Source organism: Coregonus clupeaformis, chromosome 6 (genome assembly GCF_020615455.1).
Source record: "Coregonus clupeaformis isolate EN_2021a chromosome 6, ASM2061545v1, whole genome shotgun sequence".
NCBI lineage: Eukaryota > Metazoa > Chordata > Actinopteri > Salmoniformes > Salmonidae > Coregonus > Coregonus clupeaformis.
The window spans coordinates 45,986,892-46,010,558 of NC_059197.1; the positions used below are offsets into that span (position 1 = coordinate 45,986,892).

Sequence of the window (23,667 nt, forward strand, 5' to 3'; positions counted from 1 at the left end):
GCAGCGTAAATTAAGATTCTATGTGAGTGTGTGTGCTTGTGTGTAGAGTCAGTACAAATGTGTGTGCATGTTATGTGTGTGTTTGCGTGTCAGTGTGTGTGAGTGTGTAGAGTCCTTTGAGTGTGTAGAGTCCTGTGAGTGTGCTTAGAGACAGGGCAAAAATTAAAATAAATACAAGGGTCAACTCAGATAGTCTGTGTAGCCATTTTGTTAGCTATTTAGCAGTCTTATGGCATGGGGATAGAAGCTTTTCAGGAGCCTGTTGGTGTCAGAATTGATGCACCGGTACCGCTTACCGTGCGGAAGCAGAGAGAACAGTCTATGGCTTGGGTGGCTGGATTCTTTAACAATTTTTGTTAAAGCTAGCAAAGCAAACAACTTCATACAGTTGAACAAAAAATGTATGCAAAAAAAAACAAATATGTTTTATTGTCACATACAGCGGATAGGTGCAGTGAAATATAACATGAGTCTTTTTACCTGTGTATGAATGAATGATTCACAGCAAAAGACTGAAAGTAAAACTGTATTCTCACTCGGCATTAACTTTTTTTCTGACTTTCTTGACTGAGAGCTGTGTCGTCGATGGCACCAGGTGAATTCAAGGCAACACATTATTGAAAGCTGTAGCTTCATTTTGCATGTTGTCCATGATGAAAATATGAGTAATCCAAAGATCTGTCATTATTCAAATATCCACACAGTAATGTTAGCTAGCTAGCTAGTAGCCTAGGGCAGGATGTGTTTTTGACAGAAGAAGCCCCTCTCTCATTATAGAGTAGGAGGGTACATATGCAATTACCAGATGAATAGGCAAATACAAGATGAACGGTCATTGGTCCATTATAATCAGATCGCCGTGTGACGTAATGTGTCGACCAAAAACTCCATCCCATTCAAACAGGCTGAATTATTATTTTTTTTAAAGCAGCTCTTACACAAAACGGGTATTATCATAATTTTCACAATTTCAGAGTTTTATTTTGACCTCATAGTACATTTTGGTCAAAATAACGCTCTGAAATTGTGTGTGACTGCACTGGGCCTTTAAATGGAGACACTTTGAACACTTGTAAATTGCAACAGAGTCCCTGATGCTAAGATTAAACTTTTTAGGCCCAGTGCATTCAAAAACGTGATATTGTTGTGTTATATATATATATCCACACTATAAGGTTGGCATAATATTGTGAAATTGTGAAAAGTATGATAATGCCCTTTCAGTGGTGGGCTGTTGCGGTGGGGTGGAGTTTTTGTCTGCCTGGTGACATCAATAGACCAATAAGAAAGAGATTTCCAAACCTCTGCCAAAAACAGCTAGTTTTCAGTTTTCCCCTCCCCACTCAGAACTCCCAGACAGTCCTAGCTAAATTCTTGCTTGAGAATTTTCTCTTTGCTAGGAATATTTGTGTTTATTTTTGATCATTTTCATTGAAAACAATCACAGTAAGGTACTTTATTGTTACCCAGAAATGATTTGATATTGACATAACAACAGCTGACCTTTAAATCAGCTTTAAAATTCGCACGCTTTTATACGTCAGCCTCGGCGTGCATGTGCAGAAGTAGGAAAGATGGCTGCTTGTGCAATACGACGAGGCTTTCTGACTACTGTCAGTAAATACAAGAAGAAACACACACATAGAATATTGAGTATTATTGAAGGGAGTAGTGGACTTCAGGTGAAGAGACCCTGGTTACCGTGTTTAGCATGTCGATTGCCCAACATTCAGCAGACGAGGTTCATATCGTCACGGTAAGGGCTACCTTCTAAGCGAATGTGTCCTAGCTAGCTAGCTAGCTGTCTAGCTAACGTGAGTTAGCAAGTTAACCAGTTTGTCCACTGTCTTTAATGCTGCCCAATGATGCATCATTGATGCTGCCATGCCTCCACTACTTTAGCTGCCACCGCTATCTATAAGATTGACAGCCAGCTAAGATAGATATAGCTACCTGGCTGAACTTACAAGCAGTGAACTTCAGTTCTCTCCCTAAATATATCTCTCTAGCTAGCTAATGTAGGAAAATAAATGCTCTGTAAATTAAATTAACATTGATTGCGCAACACTTGGCAAGAAGTCAGCTTGGAAAGTAACTTGCAGAACTGAACTTGCAGAAACAGGAAGGTGCTAGCTATAAGCTATATGATTGGCAAATGTTTTGCATAGAGCTACAATGATTTGTACATTGCACGAGCTCCTGTTGTCAGACAAATCAATTCGTTTTTAGTAAATTCCAACTTACATATCAAATTCTCAGTTTGTGTCATATCAAACAGTGTCATATGCACTTGGTAACACACACACAGCTTATAGATAGACCTTAACTTGCAAGCAGAGCTGTGCATATTTTCAGTTTTCATAACTAGACTCAGAGACAGTTTCTATCTACAAGCCATCAGACTGCTGAACACTTGAACTGGACTGACCACCTGCTCTGATTCTCTGAACCTTAGCACACATTCACTCACTCATGCACACACACATCCACACAGACATACACATATACTGTACATTCATGCTACACTCACATCACGACTGCTGCTACCAGACTCTTATTATATTTATTTATTTATTATACTGCTCAATTTATACACTTGGTCGAAATTGTAAAACATATTTTTCCATATAGACACATCCTATGTGTTTTAATCAAATCAACGATATGCACTGAGCTTGTCTGGTGCTTTAAGCACACAGTTTGATGAAATAATTAAGACGCACAAATGGCTAGAGGGAGTCCGACTGCAATTGATTTGATTGTGCCGGGCCGGGCTCAGTCTGCGCTGTGTGATTAACACCCGTTGTTGCTCTTTCCTCCCTGCTGCAGCGACCACCACAGAACATCAACAGTGTTTATCACGCTGTCCATGTTGCTGAAGATGCAACATACTTACAGCCAATTCTGAAAAATTCTGTTACTGAAATTCCTCATTTGTTTAGGAAAAACATTCCCTATTTCCTCAAAAGCAAAGAATTAAAACAGCCGAATTTGTGAAGTTGTTTATCCGGCATGTTATGGTTGTGTGAGGCTTGGTGCTCACCGAATAAGTAGACTATTAAACAAACAGGCAACAGAGACAGGATCTGTCTTATTTCTGTATATATGGATGATTTATAGAGTCAGGCACATTTGACTTTAGACTATTGGTTATAGACCTAATTAAGTTGGAGTTTCTTCTCCTCACTTTTCTTAGACAATTAAGGCAAGGGCTGTTTTCTCATCTCCTAACTCCACTGCTGCCTCCGCCGCATTGTTCTCAACACTAATATGCTGGTTAACTTTGCTTTTATGCACATAGCAACATGGTCTAGGAAAAGGTGCCAATTCAACAGCGCACTGATGTGTTTCAGAACCACGGACAGTGACCGCTATCCAATGCGGGAGAAAGCGCATTTGTTATAAAATAATATTTGCACCATTGTTCTTACGTAATATAACCATATACAATTTCACTAGCAAGTCTTAGATTGATGGACTGTGTCATCCCCACGGCCTCAACAATGGATCAGTCCACTCAGACAGGTGTCTTGTACACCATGATTTCTTTTTTTCTTTTATATATTTTTGCTACTGCTCAACTAAAGAAATCTCGGTCGACCAACAGCCTATCGACCAGCAAACAATCGACCAGTCTACTAAATGGGGTCAGCCCTAGCTGCAAGCCTGGTTGTTTTCAGGTTGAGGTCAAAGTGGGAGTGTAGTAGAGATCTTCTCGGCTCCAGACCCGATTGGACCTGAGTGACAAAATTAAGTTTCAGCCCAGATGCTCTTCTGGTTAACGAATAGGTCTTTATATGTTGGCTAGGCCTTCTATAAGTCAATAAATGCACTTTATTAGCATAAAATACATATGCTATACAGAGCTGTAGTCGGGTCCACTCGGGTCTATCAGCTGTAGTTCCATAGACCCGAGACCCGTTGACAATCAAAGAGGACCTGACCAGGAAAAGTTTGAATTTTGGACCCGGCCCCGCTCAGGTTTCAGGTATTCGGGTTCGGGTGGACCCGTGAAGACCTCTAGAGTGTAGACCTACATGGACACTAAGCCACTTATCTAGAAAAAGTGACATTGGAACACTAGTAGAAAGTAGGCAACATATCTGGCCTATATTAGCTAGTTCACTTTTTGTCTATGAGTGGAAGAACGTAGAGAGCTTTGGGCCTATCGACAAAGCCTGATCTGCTGTAGATATTGCTGTTCTCTTTCTCTCTTATTTTGGTTATGATGAAATCTCCATGAAATTAGGAAACGTTAGCGATCTGACCCTCCATTTTATGTATTTGTTATGGTATTTCACCAGCCTGGTTGTGCTTTCTTGTCAGCGACGGTATTATAATCCAAGGGACAACCTCTGCCAATAATCGCCAACACAGGTGATGAACACACAAGCCGATATTATAACCGCGATCGATAAAAGACAGTACTGTGCAGCCGTCTTCATCGACCTGGCCAAGGCTTTCGACTCTGTCAATCACCGCATTCTTATTGGCAGACTAAATAGCCTTGGTTTCTCAAATGACTGCCTCGCCTGGTTCACCAACTACTTCTCAGATAGAGTTCAATGTGTCAAATCGGAGGGCCTGTTGTCTGGACCTCTGGCAGTCTCTATGGGGGTGACACAGGGTTCAATTCTCGGGCCGACTCTATTCTCTGTGTATATCAATGATGTCGCTCTTGCTTCTGGTGACTCTCAGATCCACCTCTACGCAGACAACACCATTTTGTATACATCTGGCCCTTCATTGGACACTGTGTTAACAAACCTCCAAACGAGCTTCAATGCCATACAACACTCCTTCCGTAGCCTCCAACTGCTCTTAAACGCTAGTAAAACTAAATGCATGCTCTTCAATCGAACGCTGCTTGCGCCCGCCCGCCCGACTAGAATCACTACTCTCGGCGGGTCTGACTTAGAATATGTGGACAACTACAAATACCTAGGTGTCTGGTTAGACCGTAAACTCTCCTTCCAGACTCACATTAAGCATCTCCAATCCAAAGTTAAATCTAGATTCGGCTTCCTATTTCGCAACAAAGCCTCCTTCACTCATGCTGCCAAACATGCCATCATAAAACTGATTATCCTACAGATCCTTGACTTCGGCGATGTCATTTACAAAATAGCCTCCAACACTCTACTTAGCAAATTGGATGTAGTCTATCACAGTGCCATCCGTTTTGTCACCAAAGCCCCATATACTACCCACCATTGTGACCTGTGTGCTCTCGTTGGCTGGCCCTCACTACATATTCGTCGCCAAACCCACTGGCTCCAGGTCATCTATAAATCACTGCTAGGCAAATCCCCACCTTATCTTAGCTCATTGGTCACCATAGCAACACCCACCCGTAGTATGCGCTCCAGCAGGTATATCTCACTGGTCATCCCCAAAGCCAACACCTCCTTTGGCTGCCATTCCTTCCAGTTCTCTGCTGCCAATGACTGGAACGAACTGCAAAATTCTCTGAAGCTGGAGACTCTTATCTCCCTCACTAACTTTAAGCATCAGTTGGCTGAGCAGCTTACCGATCACTGCACCTGTACACAGCCCATCTGTAATTAGCCCACCCAACTACCTCATCCCCAAATTGTTATTTATTTTGCTCATTTGCACCCCAGTATCTCTATTTGCACATCATCTTCTGCACATCTATCACGCCAGTGTTAATACTCAATTGTAATTATTTTGCACTATGGCCTATTTATTGCCTTACCTCCATAACTTACTACATTTGCACACACTGTATATAGGTTTTCTATTGTGTTATTGACTGTACGTTTTGTTTATCCCATATGTAACTCTGTGTTGTTGTTTTTATCGCACTGCTTTGATTTATCTTGGCCAGGTCGCAGTTGTAAATGAGAACTTGTTCTCAACTGGCTTACCTGGTTAAATAAAGGTGAAATAATCATCTCTTCCACCTCCATATCATCTGACAATAATATGGATATCTAGAGGCAATACTAAATCCCCCATCTATATCACCCCCCATGTTTTGAAGAATAGATCATCAAAGTATGAGTGACTTGAACACAGCCAGCTGTTGTTTACAATACCTTGTTGATATAATACAGTGAAGGGTAAAGCCAAAGGGAGGGACAGAGATTAGACTTGTTATTTATGTTTGTTGAACTTTGATAATTCGAGGTGTTTTATTCAATCCTGTCTGATTTGAGATTGAGATTAAGCTTTAGTCGAGGGGGATGACTATGAGATGACCTGTTCCTGTCATCTCTGTGCTCATGTTGTGTATTGTATGTACTAGCCTCCATTTCCAATCTGCTACAACACTTGGCTATGTGAGACTAATGTAGGCCTACAGTGTGATGTAGAGGTCTTCTTGGGTCCAAAAGGTTGGACCCGAGGACAATCAGACCTAGACCCGACCCATACCCTAACAGGTACGAGTCTAGACCAGACCCGATTGGACCCGAGTGACAAAATGTATGTTTATCAGCCAAGTTGCTCTTCTGGTTAACAAGTAGGGTCTGGGTCGGCTCTCAGGTATTCAGGTTCGCTTGGACCCGTGAAGACCTCTAGTGTGATGTGATTTTGTTCCAGTTTGTCATAGTGTGGCCTGTGTTTGGCAGGAACAGGCCAGAGGGGAAGGTTCTGGAGACGGTGGGAGTGTTTGAGGCGCTGAAGCAGCATGGCAAATATGAAACAGGCCAGGTAAGAGAGCCAGTGCCATGCTGTTTACCCACCCAGACCACAAATATTGGTCCTGTCTTTCCCTCATAACCATAATCATCATATTTTTCTTCACTGTCATATGCCTAAACATTAAGGGGCGGCTTGATTCCTAGACACAGATTAAGCCTAATCCTGGAATAAAAATAGATTTTTAATTGAGCTTGCTTTTTAGTCCAGGACTAGTCATAATCTGTGTCTGGGGAAACCGGTCCTAGATGAATGGTGGTCCTGTACAATAAACCCAGGCCTATGTCGTCGTCCAGTGTATGCATACTGTAGTTGCCCTTGTCACAGTCTATGTTTCTCCATGTTCTGTCCTCAGCTCTTCCTTCATAGTGTGTTTGGCTACAGGGGGGTCGTGTTGTTCCCCTGGCACGCCCGTATCTATGACAGAGATGTCATTCCTCCCGTGTCTGACAGGTGCGTATCACATCTCCCACCGGTAGGGCCAGGAGTTTTTTATTTTCTTAGATGTGTGTTTTGTTTTTGATTTGAATGGGTGATTTGTCAGATATTTTTTTAACAGCCATGTTCCGTCTCCCAGCAAGCCAGAGCCTCCTGGTTCACATGGGTCAAAGGAGGTGAAGGGGAAAACTCATACCTACTACCAGGTCCTCATCGACACACGGGACTGTCCTCACATAGTACGTTACCTCTGAACACTACCAATACAATGCCATTGTTCTTACTGGTTAGGCCTAAATGAAGACATATACCAGACTGCTAGTCTTCTAGTTGTTTCTCCTGTTGTGTTGACAGTCTCAGAGGTCTCAGACAGAAGCAGTGACGTTCCTGGCGAACCATGACGACAGCAGAGCCCTCTATGCCATCCCAGGTAAACACATTATCTGCTGCTCCCTATGTAGTAAATGGCTACATGCTTTGATTTCTTTTCAAACAGGACAATTGGCTAGCAGAGTTGTTAAAATAATAGTTTATTTTCATTCCCCGCACCACCCACAAAAATGCTTTGAGTTCTTATCAGCAAATGGCACTGTCAGTGTGTATGAATAATCTTGGCTGCCACGTGATTTTGTATAACTACCCTAGTTACTTCCTTGTACTACTTCTGTCCCAGCCAGCCTCCTGACTGACTGACGTTCTGCCTGGCTGTCATTGTGTGTTTCAGGTCTGGACTATGTGAGTCATGAAGACATCCTGCCCTACAACTCCACAGAGCAGGTCCCCATCCAGCACGAATTGTTTGAGCGCTTCCTCATGTTCAACCCTGACAAAAGTAAGCGCCAGCCGCTCGCTGCTTTCCAGTTTCCATTGTACAGCATAGTATACACTGAGTGTACAAAACATTAAGGACACCTTCCTAATATTGAGTTGCACCCCCCTTTGCCCTCAGAACATGCCCCTATTCGTCGGGGCATGGACTCTACAAGGTGTCGAAAGCGTTCCACAGGGATGCTGGCACATGTTGACTCCAATGATTCCCACAGTTGTGTCAAGTTGGCTGGATGTCCTTTGGGTGGTGGACCGTTCTTGATACACATGGAAAACTGTTGAGCGTGAAAAATCCAGCAGCGTTGCAGTTCTTGACACAAACCAGTGCGCTTGGCATCTACTACCATACTGCGTTCAAAGGCACATAAGTCTTTTGTCTTGCCCATTCACCCTCTGAATGGCACACATACACTACCGGTCGAAAGTTTTAGAACCCCTACTCATTCAAGGGTTTTTCTTTATTTTTACTATTTTCTACATTGTAGAATAATAGTGAAGACATCAAAACTATGAAATAACACATATGGAATCATTTAGTAACCAAAAAAGTGTTAAACAAATCAAAATAGCCACCCTTTGCACACTCTTGGCATTCTCTCAACCAGCTTCACCTGTAATGTAATTTATTTGGGCTGCAGTTTCTAAGTCTGGTAACTCTAATGAACTTATGCTCTGCAACAGAGGTAACTCTGGGTCTTTCATTCCTGTGGCGGTCCTCATGAGAGCCAGTTTCATCGTAGCGCTTGATGGTTTTTGTGACTGCACTTGAAGAAACTTTCAAAGTTCTTGAAATATTTCGTATTGACTGACCTTCATGTCTTAAAGTAATGATGAACTGTTGTTTGTCTTTGCTTATTTTAGCTGTTCTTGCCATAATATGCACTTGGTCTTTTACCAAATAGGGCTATCTTCTGTATACCCCCTCTACGTTGTCACAACACAACAGATTGGCTCAAATGCGTTAAGAAGGAAAGAAATTCCACAAATTAACTTTTAAGAAGGCACACCTGTTTATTGAAATGCATTCCAGGTGACTACCTCATGAAGCTGGTTGAGAGAATGCCAAGAGCGAGCAAAGCTCTCATCAAGGCAAAGGGTGGCTATTTGAAGAATCTCAAATATAAAATATGTTTTGATTTGTTTAACACTTTTTTTGGTTACTACATGATTCCATATGTGTTATTTCAGAGTTTTGATGTCGTCACTATTATTATACAATGTAGAAAATAGTAAAAATTAAGAAAAACCCTTGAATGAGTAGGTGTTCTAAAACTTTTGACTGGTATTGTACACAATCCATGTCTCAATTGTCTCAAGGCTTAAAAATCCTTCTTTAACCTGTCTCTTCCACTTCATCTACACTGATTTTGAAGTGGATTTAGCAAGTGACCTCAATAAGGGGTCATAGCTTTCACCTTGATTCACCTGGTCAGTCTATGTCATGGAAAGAGCAGGTGTCCTTAATGTTTTCTACAATCGGTGTACATTTCCAGTAATTTTTTGGAACATTCACGAATTCCAACTTCTTCCACTTAAAAAACATTCAGTAGTACTATAAAGTATTCAACATTCAATGTTTTTTTTTACATTCACAGGTACTGTAAAGTATACAATATATCCAGTTATTTTGTGAGCATTCACAAGTGTGTAATGTGTGTATGTATATGTTACGACTGTTTAAACTGAGTGTTGTGTGTGTCCAGCCACCCCAGCTCCCCCGTTCAGTGCGAGGGACACTCTGAAGGCATGGCAGGAGAAGAACCATCCCTGGCTGGAGCTGTCCGACGTACACAGAGAGACGACGGAGAACATCAGGGTTACCGTCATCCCCTTCTACATGGGCATGAGGGTAAGGATGATGTCGCTGTTGGGACTGAGGCTCTTTCTCAATCTGTCCTCTCCTTGCCGCTTCTTTTTATTGCACTGATCTGAAAGAACTGGCCAGGTGAAAGCCAGCGTAATGCGCATCCACCATATCCGTTTTTTTCTATCCGTGCAGATGAAGGGGAGGACAGGTTTTTAAGACATTGAGAGAAAGCCTCTGTTTTAATTATGTCAGTTCCTATCAAATCAATATTATACTGGGTAGTATGAGCTCTTTCCATAACTCACCCCTTTCAATAATGTTCTGCTCGTCACTGAGTCCTCCCACTCTGTCGTGTGATTCTTATGATCTTGAATCTGCGCATGAAGAATAAATAAAGTATTTTCTTTCTCAGGATGCTCAAAATTCTCATGTGTACTGGGTAAGTAGCATTTACTTTTTACAATTCCCTGAAAAGGGACAAATAATTTGAACTTTTACCAATTTATGATGTAGGCCTCGTATATCCAGTCAAGGACACAAATGTAGACTGTAAGAACAGCAACATAATGTGTACCAAACGCTGATGTGTGTGTGTGTGTGTGTGTGTCAGTGGCGGTACTGCATCCGCCTGGAGAACATGGGCAGTGAGGTGGTGCAACTGAGGGAGAGACACTGGAGGATTTTCAGCCTGTCAGGCACCCTGGAGACGGTCCGAGGCCGGGGGGTCGTAGGCCGGGTCAATAGTACAACCACCACCACACAATGGAATTACAAACTCTCAATGGCTGTGTCTGAAAACATTACTAGCTGCCAAAATACTTGCTTCCTCTGTCCTTGTTTCCTCAATTCCTCTCCAAGCTCATTGGATGAGAGGATCTAAGGTCCCTTCCTCGGGCAACCTCCTCCAATGAGCTTTGAGGGAACAAGAACTGAGGAAGCATGTATTTGACACAGCCACTCATACAGTACGTTACCTCCACGACTGAGTAGAGGCCATAACCAATGGTTTTTATCCCCAGGAGCCAGTGTTGTCCAAAGAGCAGCCAGCCTTCCAGTACAGCAGCCATGTTTCCCTTCAAGCACCCAGTGGACACATGTGGTAAGTACTTCCCAGCTTACCTTTGGCTTCTACACACAGTAACATGACAATGGCACTGCATTATTAACATTAATTAAGAGTATTGCTGTGGTAAACGTCTTACTGTAGGTCATAGAAGCAGCACACACAGCAGTTACCTGAAATGCAGGTTTATGGATGTTCTGGTCTGAGAATGACTTATTAAACTGGTTTTGCTATTTGAACCTGGTCCTTGCGGTAAACATAAGCTGGGGAAACATGAAATATATACCATGCAATTGGAATTGATGTTTGAGTGAATCTTGCACAGATTTACAGGCAAGTAAACAAACAATCTAAAACACAGGAGTAAACGCAAGAGTAACTCAAGCTTTTCAAAATCTAAAATAAATAACATCAACCTTTCTCACATTTAGTACAGAGGTGTGATGGTCAAGATTCTAATGATGCTCTCTGTACAGGGGGACGTTCCGCATCGAGCGGACGGACGGCTCCCACTTTGACGTGCGCATTCCCCCGTTCTCCCTGGAGAGTAACAAGGATGAGAAGGTACCTCCTGCTGGCTACACCCTCTGAGGCAACGCAGCAGCACCATGTCCCTCAGCGCAGTCTGACAGCCAAGCCATCCTTAGGAACGGATCAAAACCCTTCCTCTGCTACTTTTCCTTGTTGAGATTTTAAGAAACGTATTTAATCGAGCACATTGAAATGAGATGTTCAATGAAAAGGGACAAAAAAATATCCTCCCAACACTATTGTGGCTAATGACAACTTTAGCTTTTTAGTGGAAAGGAGAAGGACAAGCGATCGGTCACCGAGGTTGTTGATTGAGATCGTTCTGCAGAGGCAGAATGGCTCGGTGAGCACTGACGCTATTTCCTTTTATTATTATGATGATGAGTGGGGATAAATCATGCCAATTGTTTCTCAGCCATAGTTGCTTGACCCAGAGGTAGACGTCTAAAGCCAAATAGAACATGTCCAATAGTAGCCCTACTCTTTAACAGAGACCTCAGTCAGTCAAGTCTAGACCTCATGTTCCTCTGATGTATAGTGTTCTGCAAATTCCTCTGAGTGTTGTTTGGCTTGACTGTTACTTCTTTGAGCCTCTGTGATGGGGCTTGTGGTGAAACATGAAGAAAAGGGAAAGAACCTTGTGCATGTCTCAAATGGCACCCTATTCCCTATTAAGTGCATGGGCCCTGGTCAAAAGTAGTGCACTGTATAGGGAATAGGTTGCCGGTTGGGATGTAGCCCTTGAATGTAGTAAGAAAGTGAATACAGGAGGAATCAGTGAGCTAAGGATGTCATAGTGACCCACATTGATGTTACCAACTGTAGGTTTGTCTGATGTGAGGGCCGGGTTCAGGAGGGTGCAATGTTCTGTTTCAGATAGAAATGTCATGCATAGAGCAGACATGGTTCTTCATTCTACATGACAGAGAATCATGTCTGTTCCACACAATGTATTTATATCTGAACATTTCATATTGTTGCGCCCTACTGAATTCGACCATTGTGTGTTGGTGAGGGAGGTGTCTGGGAGACTGACTGGCTGTTATGCTGCTCGAGTCTGTAGTATCCATCCCTTGAGTCAGTTCTGTGGATTGAAGTCTCAAACTTTGATTTTGCCTTGTTAAAGGAGGAAACTAACTTTTTGGTAGGTGATTTGAAATGACTGTCTCTAATGGTTGAATGATGTTCTGTAAAATAAAGTTGTAAAAATAATTAAAGAAATGGTCAGATAGTCACTGTATCAATCAGCAAATGGACAGTTAGTCTACCCCAGGGTTTCTCAAACTTGGTCCTCGGGACCCCAAGGGGCGCACGTTTTGGTTTTTGCCCTAGCACTACACAGCTGATTCAAATAATCAACTAATCATCAAGCTTTGAACATTTGAATCAGCTGTGTAGTGTTAGGGCAAAAACCAAAGCGTGCACCCCTTGGGGTCCCAAGGACCGAGTTTGGGAAACGCTGTTCTACCTTATCCTTGCAGGAGAGTGGGGCATTTGGCTGACGCTGAGAAATTGAGCTGTGTGCACTCAGCTTATTAGGACAGCACAAGGTCATACGTTTCTCCCCTCTTGCTGTTCATCTAGAAACCTCATGTCAGAAAGAAATCCAGTTCCTTAGTAACCACAGGCAATCACTCAGATTTGAGTTTTTGAAGCCATCATGGGTCGACACTATGAAACTTCATTTAATAGTTTCTAATGCATTTGAGTAGGGCAACCAGCTCAGCTGACATATAGCACATACTGTTTCTATACGTGTAGTTCCTTCCAAGGGAAGGTTAGAGTATACAGATGGTGAATATTATTAGATTTTGCTGAACAGTTATCACGATCACTGAGAGCACACTGCTAGACCAAACCCCTACAAACATGCCCCCATCTTTCCTGTTGAATCTCTGACCTGTGATTAGGTTCTTGCTGTGCATCTTGTAATCATATGATTTGTGTGGTCCCTTTTATTATTGAACATGAAATGAAAATGTTATTTGATGGCATATTGAATATAATTTTTACTCCCATTTCAAATCTAACTGATGACAGTGAGTAGCCTATCGGCTGCCGGGATTTCTATTCATTTTAAATCAGAGAAATAGGCAACTTACATATTTAGAGAGATAATACTATACTATAGTGTTCTATAGTTTAATACTACACTATAACGCTATAAAACAATACTATGGCCCTAAAATAAAAAAGATATAGTATGTAATTCCACGCAGCCAACACCAGAGGTCAATATAATGCAATACAATGATTTGCACTTCACATAAACAGACCAATGCTGAGATTTATGTCATTTGAAATACTGCAATTACGAGACTAAAAGTTGCTGTTGAAGTCGTCTTTGCAATGTGCTTATTGTACAAGCCAACGTCATAATGTTATCTATTTATTTGCATGTCATAGTACTGAGTGTGTTATTCTAAGTTATTGTAGGCACTATACTACCTCTAAATTTGCCTAACCCATACCCAGACACCGTTAAGAAAAAAAGGCAAAGATATCATGGATGTTGGCCTAGCTATAGTTGTTACAATATCCTCTTGGCAGGACGTCTTTGTAGTGGGGAGCAGCCTGCCCAACCCATCCCTCTTCAGTGCGAGGACTTGAGGAGAGAAGCGCTCACACGCACTGTACACACCGCGCCTGCTCCAGTCGGCTCCTCCGACAGTGCGCAGCCTATAATTCAGTCCCGACAAGAGACACCTTCAACCAGGTCCGGGACTCTACCCTAGGCTATTGCGGAGGCCTTTCTAACAGGACATGCCTCGAAGAGCGAATCATATAATATAGGAACAACGAATCCAATATCTTGCAAAGGAAAAGGTTGACATCACGTGAATGATTTGGAGCGGTGGAGGTGAATAAACAAACGGAGCAGATGTAAACATTACCATGCCCTGTCTCCATCGCCACCACCACATTCGTTTAGCTTCCTCTTCATTTTCCGCACAGACGCAGGATGCGTGGAATTATTGATTAAAAGGGAGGTGGAAGAGACATCCAATGTGGACTGGAGGAGAGGAGACACTCCTAACACTGACAGTCACATCAACTTAGTAGCGGCCCTTCAGATGATAGTCGTTTATATTTGAAGGACAGTAATTAAGTCGTCTCCAGGATAGCACGGGCCACTGTGAGCGAGTGCATCCGACCTGAGTTTGCTGGCGAAATGCGGGACTGCTGCTCGGAGGAATCATCCTGACTTGAGGGGCTTTTACCAGACGATTGTTATAACAGTGAATTCGTGAAAATTATTTCGTTGTCTAGAAGACGGCTATTCCTGAGGCTTTTTTTGCAACCTTTGTTTCATCGTTTGCTAAAGGACTCTGTGCAGAGAGAGCTGATCATATTTCACTTAGCTCTGACATTTTTATTCTAACAAAATTATGTGGAAAACATTTAAGTATTTATAGGCTATGTTCCTTGAATTGCATAACAAAAGTTTTGGGTTGAAGAGTGTAGGCCCTATGGGGTTGAGTGTGTGTCTGTGTTTACAGTAGGCACAAGTAGCAGCCAATTCGCTCAAGCTTATTATGTGAGTTAGACATTTTATTAAAATCTGAATGAATGTGTTGGAGGTTGTTTCCTCCACTGGTATTGCGCTCTAACAGCTGGACAGTGTACCATTCACTAGGGGACAGGTGTGTTGTCCAACTAGTCAGGTGGGGAATGAACCCAGAGGTCCTATCCACTTTAAGGCTTCTTGACTTTATGTGCAGGGTTTTAATGTTTAGTGCAAAAACAAATATTTTTATGCAAGTCAGCCTTGCATGACTGCCTGGGGGAGCAAGTCATTTCTTACAGCATCTTCTAACATCCGAACATGGGCACCAAACAGACCAAAGGCGCTGGGGGCCAAGAGGCTGGGCCCAGCCCACAGCACGGGTGGAAACGGACCCCTACCAAGGAGAGGGGTGACATCTTCACCTCCTTCATGTTGAGGTCAGGGGACCGGCTGAGTCGTGGAGGGACCCCTCCGCCCTACCAGCGCCGCATAGGCATGATCCAGGAGATGATGCTGATGGCCAAGCAAGGCAAACAGGACAAGGCCACAGAGATGCTGCAGACACTCCGGCAGGTGTGTGTATATGTAAATGTGTGTGTGCGTGTGTTTGTACACCTGTATGCTCCTGTGTTCATGTGTGTGTGTTTGCCTGTGTGTGTGTGTGTATTAATGTGTGTGCACCATCTACTATGACCCCAAATCCGATATAAGTTCACTGCAAATCCTAGTCTGAGTCTAGATGACATCATCTCTGATAGAAGTCCTTCACTAGGCCAGGGAGACACAGATGGGAGGGAGGAGAGCTCCAGAGGACAGAGGAGGGCGGACTGATGCAGAGACGGGTAGAGAGGTGTGATCAACAGAAAGCTGGTCGTGCTTTCTCTCAATTAGGTTGTGATTAGCTCTACCACAGGAACACTGACACTGTGTGCATCTGCCCAAGCACACCTCGATTTAAGGGACATATATAACTATAGTGACTGTCTGTCTGAGTGAGGAGAGGACGTGAATAATAAGGAAGACCAACTCAAACCACACCTCCATTCTATGTCACACCAGGGTCGTGTTCATTAGGCACGAAACTGAAGAAAATGGGAAGAAATGGGGAGGTGCTACCTGAACTTGTCCAATATGAAATGGTCGTTGTTGTCATTTTCCGTTGCACAATGTTATGAAATGTTTTGCTAGGGTGTGCCCTGATGAATACGACCCAGCATTCGAATACAGTTAAATGATCAAAGGATATTAGATCAACTTAGATGACAGATAGACATTTACACCAACAGCTATCTACAGTATCTGCTCTTGTTGCGATACCATAACAAGCCGAAGAGATGCATCCTGCAACTCTCCCGTGTTCCTCCCGTCCCACACCTCCTTTGCCCCTCTGTCCATGTTTTTTTTGAGAAAGCATAACTCATTCTGGGCTGTCATGTTGCTGAAACAGATGCCCAGAGGCTCGCCTTCACTGCTGATGCAATCAGAGGAGTGGCACAATTTATGGCCCCTCTGTGATGCCATTCAGCCTGGCTCGATCGGCCTGTGGGAGGATGGAAAGAGAGCAGGAAAGTAGGGAGAGAGAGGAGGAAAGAAGAGAGGGAGTGGAGGTAAGAGGGAGGGAGAGATAGTTTGAAGAAGAGTTACTCCTACTAATGTGCTTTTACCTCATAACATTTATCTCGAGACATAATTGAGAAAGAGAACTTCACTATGCATGCAACTTCGGGATGTGGTTTAGGCCCACATTAAGATCCAGATCCCACCAGACCTAAACACTTTATATTGAATATCGGACATGATTTCATCGATTGGTTCATCCCTTTTTTTGATATCACTCTCAAGGGTAATCGGTTTTCATTACTTCAACACTAGGTATAATTTGTTACGATCAAATTAGTCTCACGTAGACAGCCTGGCCGTCATATTGTCGCATTCCCTCTATACATTTTGAGCTTTGCAAAAATAGATGCCTGGAAATAGAGGCTGTGTTACAATCAATCCATCCATGTAGTATCCAATCTGAGAGGATGGAGGTTCCAGGTTGGAGACACCGGCTGTGTAAACTTAAATCTTAAGGGTTATCCTGTGGATCATAGTGGTGAGGCCAGACAATCCTCACCCCTTAAGGATGTCTGGTGCCCTCATTGAACGTGTCCCGCTTATAAATATCTTGGCATCTGGATTGACAAAAAGCTATCTTTCAAAAAGCATGTTGATGAGTTAGAAATTAATCATTAAAATAGTCTTCTTCTATATAAACAGGTCTTTCATTAAATAGCAGAAAACAAATAATTCAGTCAACATTCATTCCGGTTATTGACTATGACAATATAGTCTATATGAATGCAGCTGCCACTGTATTGAAGCCATTGGATGCAGTTTATCATAGCGTATTGCGCTTTATTACGGGCGATTGGTTCCGTACACATCATTGCATTTTGTATCAGAAAGTAGCCTGGCCCTCTTTGAAGTCTCTTAGACTGATGGATTGCGCTATTTTGTCTATAAAGCCCTCTTGCATAAACTTCCACCATACCTTACCTCATTGTTAACCTTCACATGTATAAGTTACCAGACCCAGACTCAGGGATGGATAACCCGGAGATCCATTCCATCTCCACCGAGTTAAATAAATCTGCTTTTAGTTTTTTTGCACCTCATGTGGAATGATACCCACAATTCCTTAAAGTTGGTGGAGTTGGTGCCTCTAGGACAATTCAGGCGGATGTTACTGAACAATGTTTTTGTTTCATATTACTGTGTTTTGCTTTTTGTGTTTTGTTTGCTTTTTATGTATTGTGTAGTTGATGTTGAGTCTATGTAGATATGTATAGTGTAATTGTTGTTTATTGATGTGTTCATGCAGGGCTCATCTGTGAAAGAGACTCAGCATGACTCCCTGCTTAAATAAAAAAATCCCTGCTGGTTGTGGTTCTGAGATCAGAGCCTCTGTTTACAAAGCGTCTCATAGTACGAGTGCTGATCTAGGATCAGTTTTGTATTTTCGACCAGACTGAATGAGATTATATGGACGGGGGGACCAGATCCTAGATCAGCACTCCTACTCTGAGACACTTTGTAAATTTAGGCACAGGCTGAGCTGAGATGAGGCCAGGGAGGGACACAGAGTATTATCATGACATTATCAATCCTCTAGCTCTGGCTCTGCACTCTTAGAAAAAAGTGTTCCAAAACGGTTCTTCGGCTGTCCCCATAGGAGAACCCTTTTTGGTTCCAGGTAGAACTCTTTTGGGTTCCATGTAGAACCCTCTGTGGAAATGTTTCTACATTGAACTCAAAAGGGTTCTACCTGGAACCAAAAAGGGTTATACCTGGAACCAAAAAGGGTTATTCTATGGGGACAGCTGAAGAACCCTTTTGGAACCCTTTTTTTCCCTAAGAGTGCAGAGGGTTCTCCTATGGGGACAGCCGAAAAACCCTTTTAGGTTCTAGATAGCAAAAAAATTTCTAAGTGTGTGGCCCTCATTTTCAACACACACCTGCTACACTTAAGTGATAATGCCCGAGAAGCCGGTGTTTGGAGGATATATTGGCACGGGTGTTGTTAGGCCCAAGACGAAGTCAAGGGCTGGCTAACCGTGCCAATACATCCTCCAAACACCGGCTTCGAGGGCATTATCACTTTTATACAACGGGTTACCAACATATTCAAATAATGATTGACATATTTTCATAAAAAACATTATTCTGATGAATGTATTCATACTATTTCATCCTTCCATGAGATATAGTCCCGACACAAATCTAAGGTTGCTACCCAAGCCGGCTGGTCGTTCGTTCTATCAGTTCGGTTGCCAGAGATGCGACCAGGTCATGAAGTCTTTTTGTTCTGTATCTATGGACGCGACCCATTTGTTTGTTCTAAATGGTCTATTGCCATACTGGCTGGCAACGTTCTTATCTCTTGCTTGCTAGCTAGCCAACTACGGCTAACTTAGTCACGTCAAACAGTGCAGCCAGAATAACAACAAAGTAGCCGCATTTGCATTTGTTTAAGCTGTTTTCTAGTGACATTTATTTGGAGACATCCATAACAATGAGCTAATGATGCATGATTTCGCCTGGCATAGAAAATGTGCTCTCTCGTCAGGACACTGTTGTTCAGAGGAGCTAGCCAACAACACAGCTAACACAATCAATTCAAACTGAAGCTGGAAAGACTGCAAACTAGCTGAATTTTGTTTAGTTTGACCTGTTTTCTATTGATATTCCTTTGTATATATTCATTAAAATGATGTCAGCTGATTCATGATTTCGACTGGCTGAGAAAAGCTGTCTGTCTCGTCCCAACTTCCGACATGTTCATTACTATGGGACAGCTGGAGATCGAATTTCAATATGAAATAATTTTGCAAATGTCGGAGAGACAGACAGCAAGGTTTATACAAATCTCCGCAGTTGAAAAACAAATGCTAGTCTAAAAGAAATGGGAGATAATGTCTAGATGCTTTTTATAGTGGAGATCAAGTTTATAAATTGCCTGGCTGGGCTGATGAGACAGTGGATTGTGCAGTCAGATGGAACAGAGTAAATAGGCATTATAACGTCATAGCTTTAGCAGGTGGTAACTTGTGGAATAGTCACCGGCTGGAAAACGGTTTTAACCAATCAGCATCCAGGATTAGACCCACCCGTTGTATAATATAGTATAATCATCATGCCCTGAGTCCACACAGGTTGATTAGAAACTAAACTGTTAATTCTGATGCTGTTACTGTTTGTCCTGCTAATTAATTTGGGAGTAGAAGATGGAATGAGAGAAAGAGATGTAGAGGGAGAGAGACTTAGAGAGAGAGAGAGAGAAAGAGAGCGTGATGTGGCGGGTAGACAGAGAGAGTGCCTGTTCTTCGAAAAAGACGGAGAGACTGAGAGAAGCATCTCAGTTCACTGGCAACCAGGTGCACCCCGTTGTTGCCCGGATACCATGGAAATTCCCATTAAATGGGAATTGATTAATGAAGGGGCAGCTCTGTTAACACCTAATGTACCGAAAAACTCTTCATTTCTCCTCCTGAGTCCACTGCTTTGATGTTGAATGTGGCTGATTGATGTGGGAGGAATACTTTAATGAAAGACAATTTATTGTCCTCACTTCCCCCGCTAACCCTCCCACTCACGCCACCATCACCATCCCCACCATACAGTTCAAATCATTTTGCGACTTTAGTTGTCATAGTCATTCATTTTGAATAGAGGACGACTGACATCAAAAATGCATGGCCTTTTCTTTACTAGAGGGAATTGCTGCTCAAATGTCATATTTTTCTTTCTGTCCTTTCTCTCTCTCCACCTCAAAGTCTCATTCTGCCTTTGCCATGTTGTTTTTACCTTGGCTAGAACCATAGACTGCCCCCATCCACCACACCTTGCCCCTCTCCCCTCGCCAATTCGTGGCCAATCTGTAACTGCAGGTACCTAAATCTGCTGTGCCGAAGATAACACACAGAGATGGCAGATACATTTCCATTTAGGGGTTATCTATTTGCATAGCTGCTTGATGTCTTATCGCTCGCTCGGCGGGCACGGAGAGAATTGGCTCCCCTCATGTCCTGTGACTCATCCAGCTGTCATGGACGCATACGCACGCACACACACCCTCAAACGGCTGCATGCCACACAGTTGAAACGTTATTCTGGATGTGGCCTCAATGCTAGGGTAACTAACATAGCAAAGGAAGAGTCAATGTTGTGTTTGTCTTCAAACTGCTATAATGCACCTGTTGATATTTATGGAAGTCAACCACATGTGTAGGAGGGACTTGAGTTGTCTAAACGTCTGAAGTGGTTGGCCTCACAGAGAGGAGAATGCAGTTGAGGGGTGTCTGTGACTGTGTCAAGGCTCTGATTCTCATTCAGACACACACACACACACACACACACACACACACACACACACACACACACACACACACACACAGAGAGAGAGAGAGAGACTAAGTGAGGCTGCTTATCATCCAGAGCCAAGGGTTTGTAGACCCAGCAGCTAGCCTCAAAATAGTCTGCCATGGATTTAGCTTCAGGTAGAAACCTGTGGGAAATAGTCTGTTCATGTTTCGGGAGCCTAAGCAAATTCAAGGTCTTTGCATGAATTGACAAAGACTTCCTGCGCCTGAAGGAAAAGCTTCAAGGATGAATGAGTTGTTTTCAATTTCACAGTTGGGCTGCTGACATGCAGCAAGCACACTCACTTTCCTGGTGCCGAAATCTTAGTATTTGAGTCAACACTACTTGATCAGCAGGTTTAAGTGTTAAATTTGCTTAGCAGTGGTACATTTGTGAGTGTTTCCACGTTTGCTCATCCCACCTCTGAGTACAGGTCAATAAGGATGTGTGCTAGTTTCCTGTATGTTAGTCAGTCACTGTCACATAAACTAATGTAATATTGATATATTATGCAGGAGATTAATTATGTGTATTATGTAGAGCCCAGAGGTTTTCCTGACAACGTGGTATAACCGGGAAAAACCCAGGGCCTGAGTTATAGGCTATAAGTAGGATGCAGAGTTTTTCCTGGTCTGGTCACATGGTTCGTGAAAACTCCAGGCCCTAATCTTGTAACATTGTTCTACATCTCTCCTGTATATCTCTCTGTGTAGGACCTGGGGATGGAGTCCACATCTCTGGATGATGTGCTGTACCGCTACGCCAGCTTCAGGAACCTGGTGGACCCTATCACCCACGACCTCATCATCAGCCTGGCCAGATACATCCAGTGCCCCCCCAAGACAGGCCCGGTAGGACACCTAACACTCCATACACACATGTTAACACACACATGCAAGTACACATATGCACACACAGACACACACGGACACATGCGTGGGCACGCACACACATATACACACACATATACACACACATATACACACACACACACACACACACGTAAAGTGCGTTGAGACCTAGTAAAAAGCGCATGTAAAGGTAATTTATTATTACTCCATTATTACATGCTACTCACAGATCCCCCATCACAATATTACCTCTCAGCCTTACTTAATTCAGTGTGCTGATGCAATGAGACCAGCTCCTATCCTCATGTCTTTGGCCGGGAAATTAGGTTATAGATGTGCTCTAAGTGTGTTTGTGTATGTAATGTTGAGTGCGTTTGTGTGAATCTCGGTGTGTATATAATATCCGTGTGTGTGTCTGTGAGAGAGAGAGATACACTACATATACAAAGTATATGGACACCCCTTCAAATTAGTGGATTTGGGATCTTCGTGAAATGGTTTTCCATGGCCACGCAGCCGCACACAAGCCTAAAATCACCATGCGCAATGCCAAGCTTCGGCTGGAGTGGTGTAAAGCTCACCTCCATTGGACCCTGGAGCAGTGGAAACACGTTGTCCGATGGATGAATCTGGGTTTGGTGGATGCCAGGAGAACGCTACCTGCCCCAATGCATAGTGCCAACTCTAAAGTTTGGTGGAGGAGGAAGAATGGTCTGGGGCTATTTTTCATGATTCGGGCTATGCCCCTTAGTTCCAGTGAAGGGAAATCTTAACGCTACAGCATACAATGACATTCTAGATGATTCTGTGCTTCCAACTTTGTGGCAACAGTTTGGGGAAGGCCCTTTCCTGTTTCAGCATGACAATGTCCCCGTGCACAAAACGAGGTCCATACAGAAATGGTTTGTTGAGATCGGTGTGGAAGAACTTGACTGGCCTGCACAGAGCCCTGACCTCAACCCCATCGAACACCTTTGGGATGAATTGGAACGCTGACTGCGAGCCAGGCCTAATCGCCCAACATCAGTACCCAACCTCACTAATGCTCTTATGGCTGAATGGAAGCAAGTCCCCGCAGCAATGTTCCAACATCTAGTGGAAACCCTTTCCAGAAGAGTGGAGGCTGTTATAGCAGCAAAGGGGGACCAACTCCATATTAATGCCCATTTTGGAATGAGATGTTCGACAAGCAGGTGTCCACATACTTTTGGCCATGTACCGTATCATCCAAGCATCAATTTGAGTCAGGGGAGTGGAGGGAAGGACATTAATGACTATCAGACCTCTGGGTTGAGGTCATCCTCTCTACAGTACAGTGTATTGATGATCGGCTGGTGAGATGCTGTGATTGAAATGGAAATGCATTAATGCTCATAGGAGGGTCATTCTCTCGCTCTCTCGCTCTCTCTCTCTCGCTCTCTCTCTCTCAATCACCTGTTCCTCAGTGAGTCGTACACTCATTAACAACCTAAGTCAGATAATTAATTAGACCGGCTCATGAATAACATACCATCTCTGCATTGACCCACATCCTGTATGTGATGTGATTAATAACAACACAATCATGCCCAGAAGGATTAAAATGACCTACCATTAAATAAACAGATTCCCATAAGGATTTCAATCTGTTTTAGTTGAATAGATGTATTATTAGGATGAGATAGTTATGATGGATAAAGAAGGATTATACCTTTTGATTCCATCCATGCCTAATCCTTTGCTTTTTCTAACAGGCATGAGTCTGTCTGTCTCACTGAGTGAGATGATGAAAGTTAGCGGTGGAGAGAGGGATGTGGCGACTAGGAAAGAGAGTCAGAGATTCATTATGGAAGGAGAGACATGTCTTGCAGGGAGTGATAGAGAGAGACGGAGGGAAAGATGGAGGGAGGGAGAGGCAGAACGGTGGGAGGAACGACAGACAGACAGACAGGCAGACTGGCAGACAGACAGCAGGGGGAACGACAGACAGACAGACAGCGGGGGAACGACAGACAGACTGGCAGACAGACAGACTGGCAGACAGACAGCAGGGGGAAAGACAGACAGCAGGGGGAACAACAGACAGCAGGGG

The 23,667-nt window shown here is 43.2% G+C and overlaps 2 protein-coding genes across 5 annotated transcripts in view; both read left to right on the plus strand.

Moving 5' to 3' along the window:
* Nucleotides 1-1,333: 1,333 nt before the first annotated feature.
* On the plus strand, nt 1,334-12,550 carry LOC121567458 (polymerase delta-interacting protein 2). Of its 4 annotated transcripts, none has more exons than XM_041877509.2 (11): nt 1,334-1,756; nt 6,597-6,678; nt 7,022-7,119; nt 7,226-7,343; nt 7,459-7,534; nt 7,829-7,936; nt 9,636-9,781; nt 10,152-10,178; nt 10,350-10,482; nt 10,759-10,838; nt 11,279-12,550. In XM_041877509.2, exons 1-11 carry the CDS (start codon nt 1,575-1,577, stop codon nt 11,318-11,320), a joined length of 1,092 nt encoding a protein of 363 aa, XP_041733443.1. In that variant the 5' UTR covers nt 1,334-1,574; the 3' UTR covers nt 11,321-12,550. The 4 variants fall into 4 exon arrangements, with proteins under 4 accessions (XP_041733443.1, XP_041733439.1, XP_041733442.1 ...); XM_041877505.2 differs by having other exon boundaries at nt 10,350-10,475; XM_041877508.2 differs by having other exon boundaries at nt 7,244-7,343; nt 10,350-10,475.
* A 1,360-nt stretch (nt 12,551-13,910) lies between these two features.
* LOC121567459 (leucine-rich repeat-containing protein 75A) overlaps nt 13,911-23,667 on the plus strand; it is a 30,683-nt gene continuing 20,926 nt past the window's right edge. The window contains exons 1-2 of the mRNA XM_041877510.2: nt 13,911-15,414; nt 21,459-21,596. Coding sequence (XP_041733444.1) covers nt 15,160-15,414; nt 21,459-21,596 — 393 coding nt within the window. The 5' untranslated portion in view covers nt 13,911-15,159. The remainder of the gene's footprint in view (nt 15,415-21,458; nt 21,597-23,667) is intronic.

Bases quoted from the DNA above. Each gene is read 5' to 3' on its own strand.
- LOC121567458 (XM_041877505.2), top strand. From the start codon at position 1,575: ATGGCTGCTTGTGCAATACGACGAGGCTTTCTGACTACTGTCAGTAAA. The intron at 7,937-9,635 runs GTAAGCGCCAGC...GTGTGTGTCCAG, and splicing joins CATGTTCAACCCTGACAAAA to CCACCCCAGCTCCCCCGTTC. The intron at 10,179-10,349 runs GTAAGTAGCATT...TGTGTGTGTCAG, and splicing joins AAAATTCTCATGTGTACTGG to TGGCGGTACTGCATCCGCCT.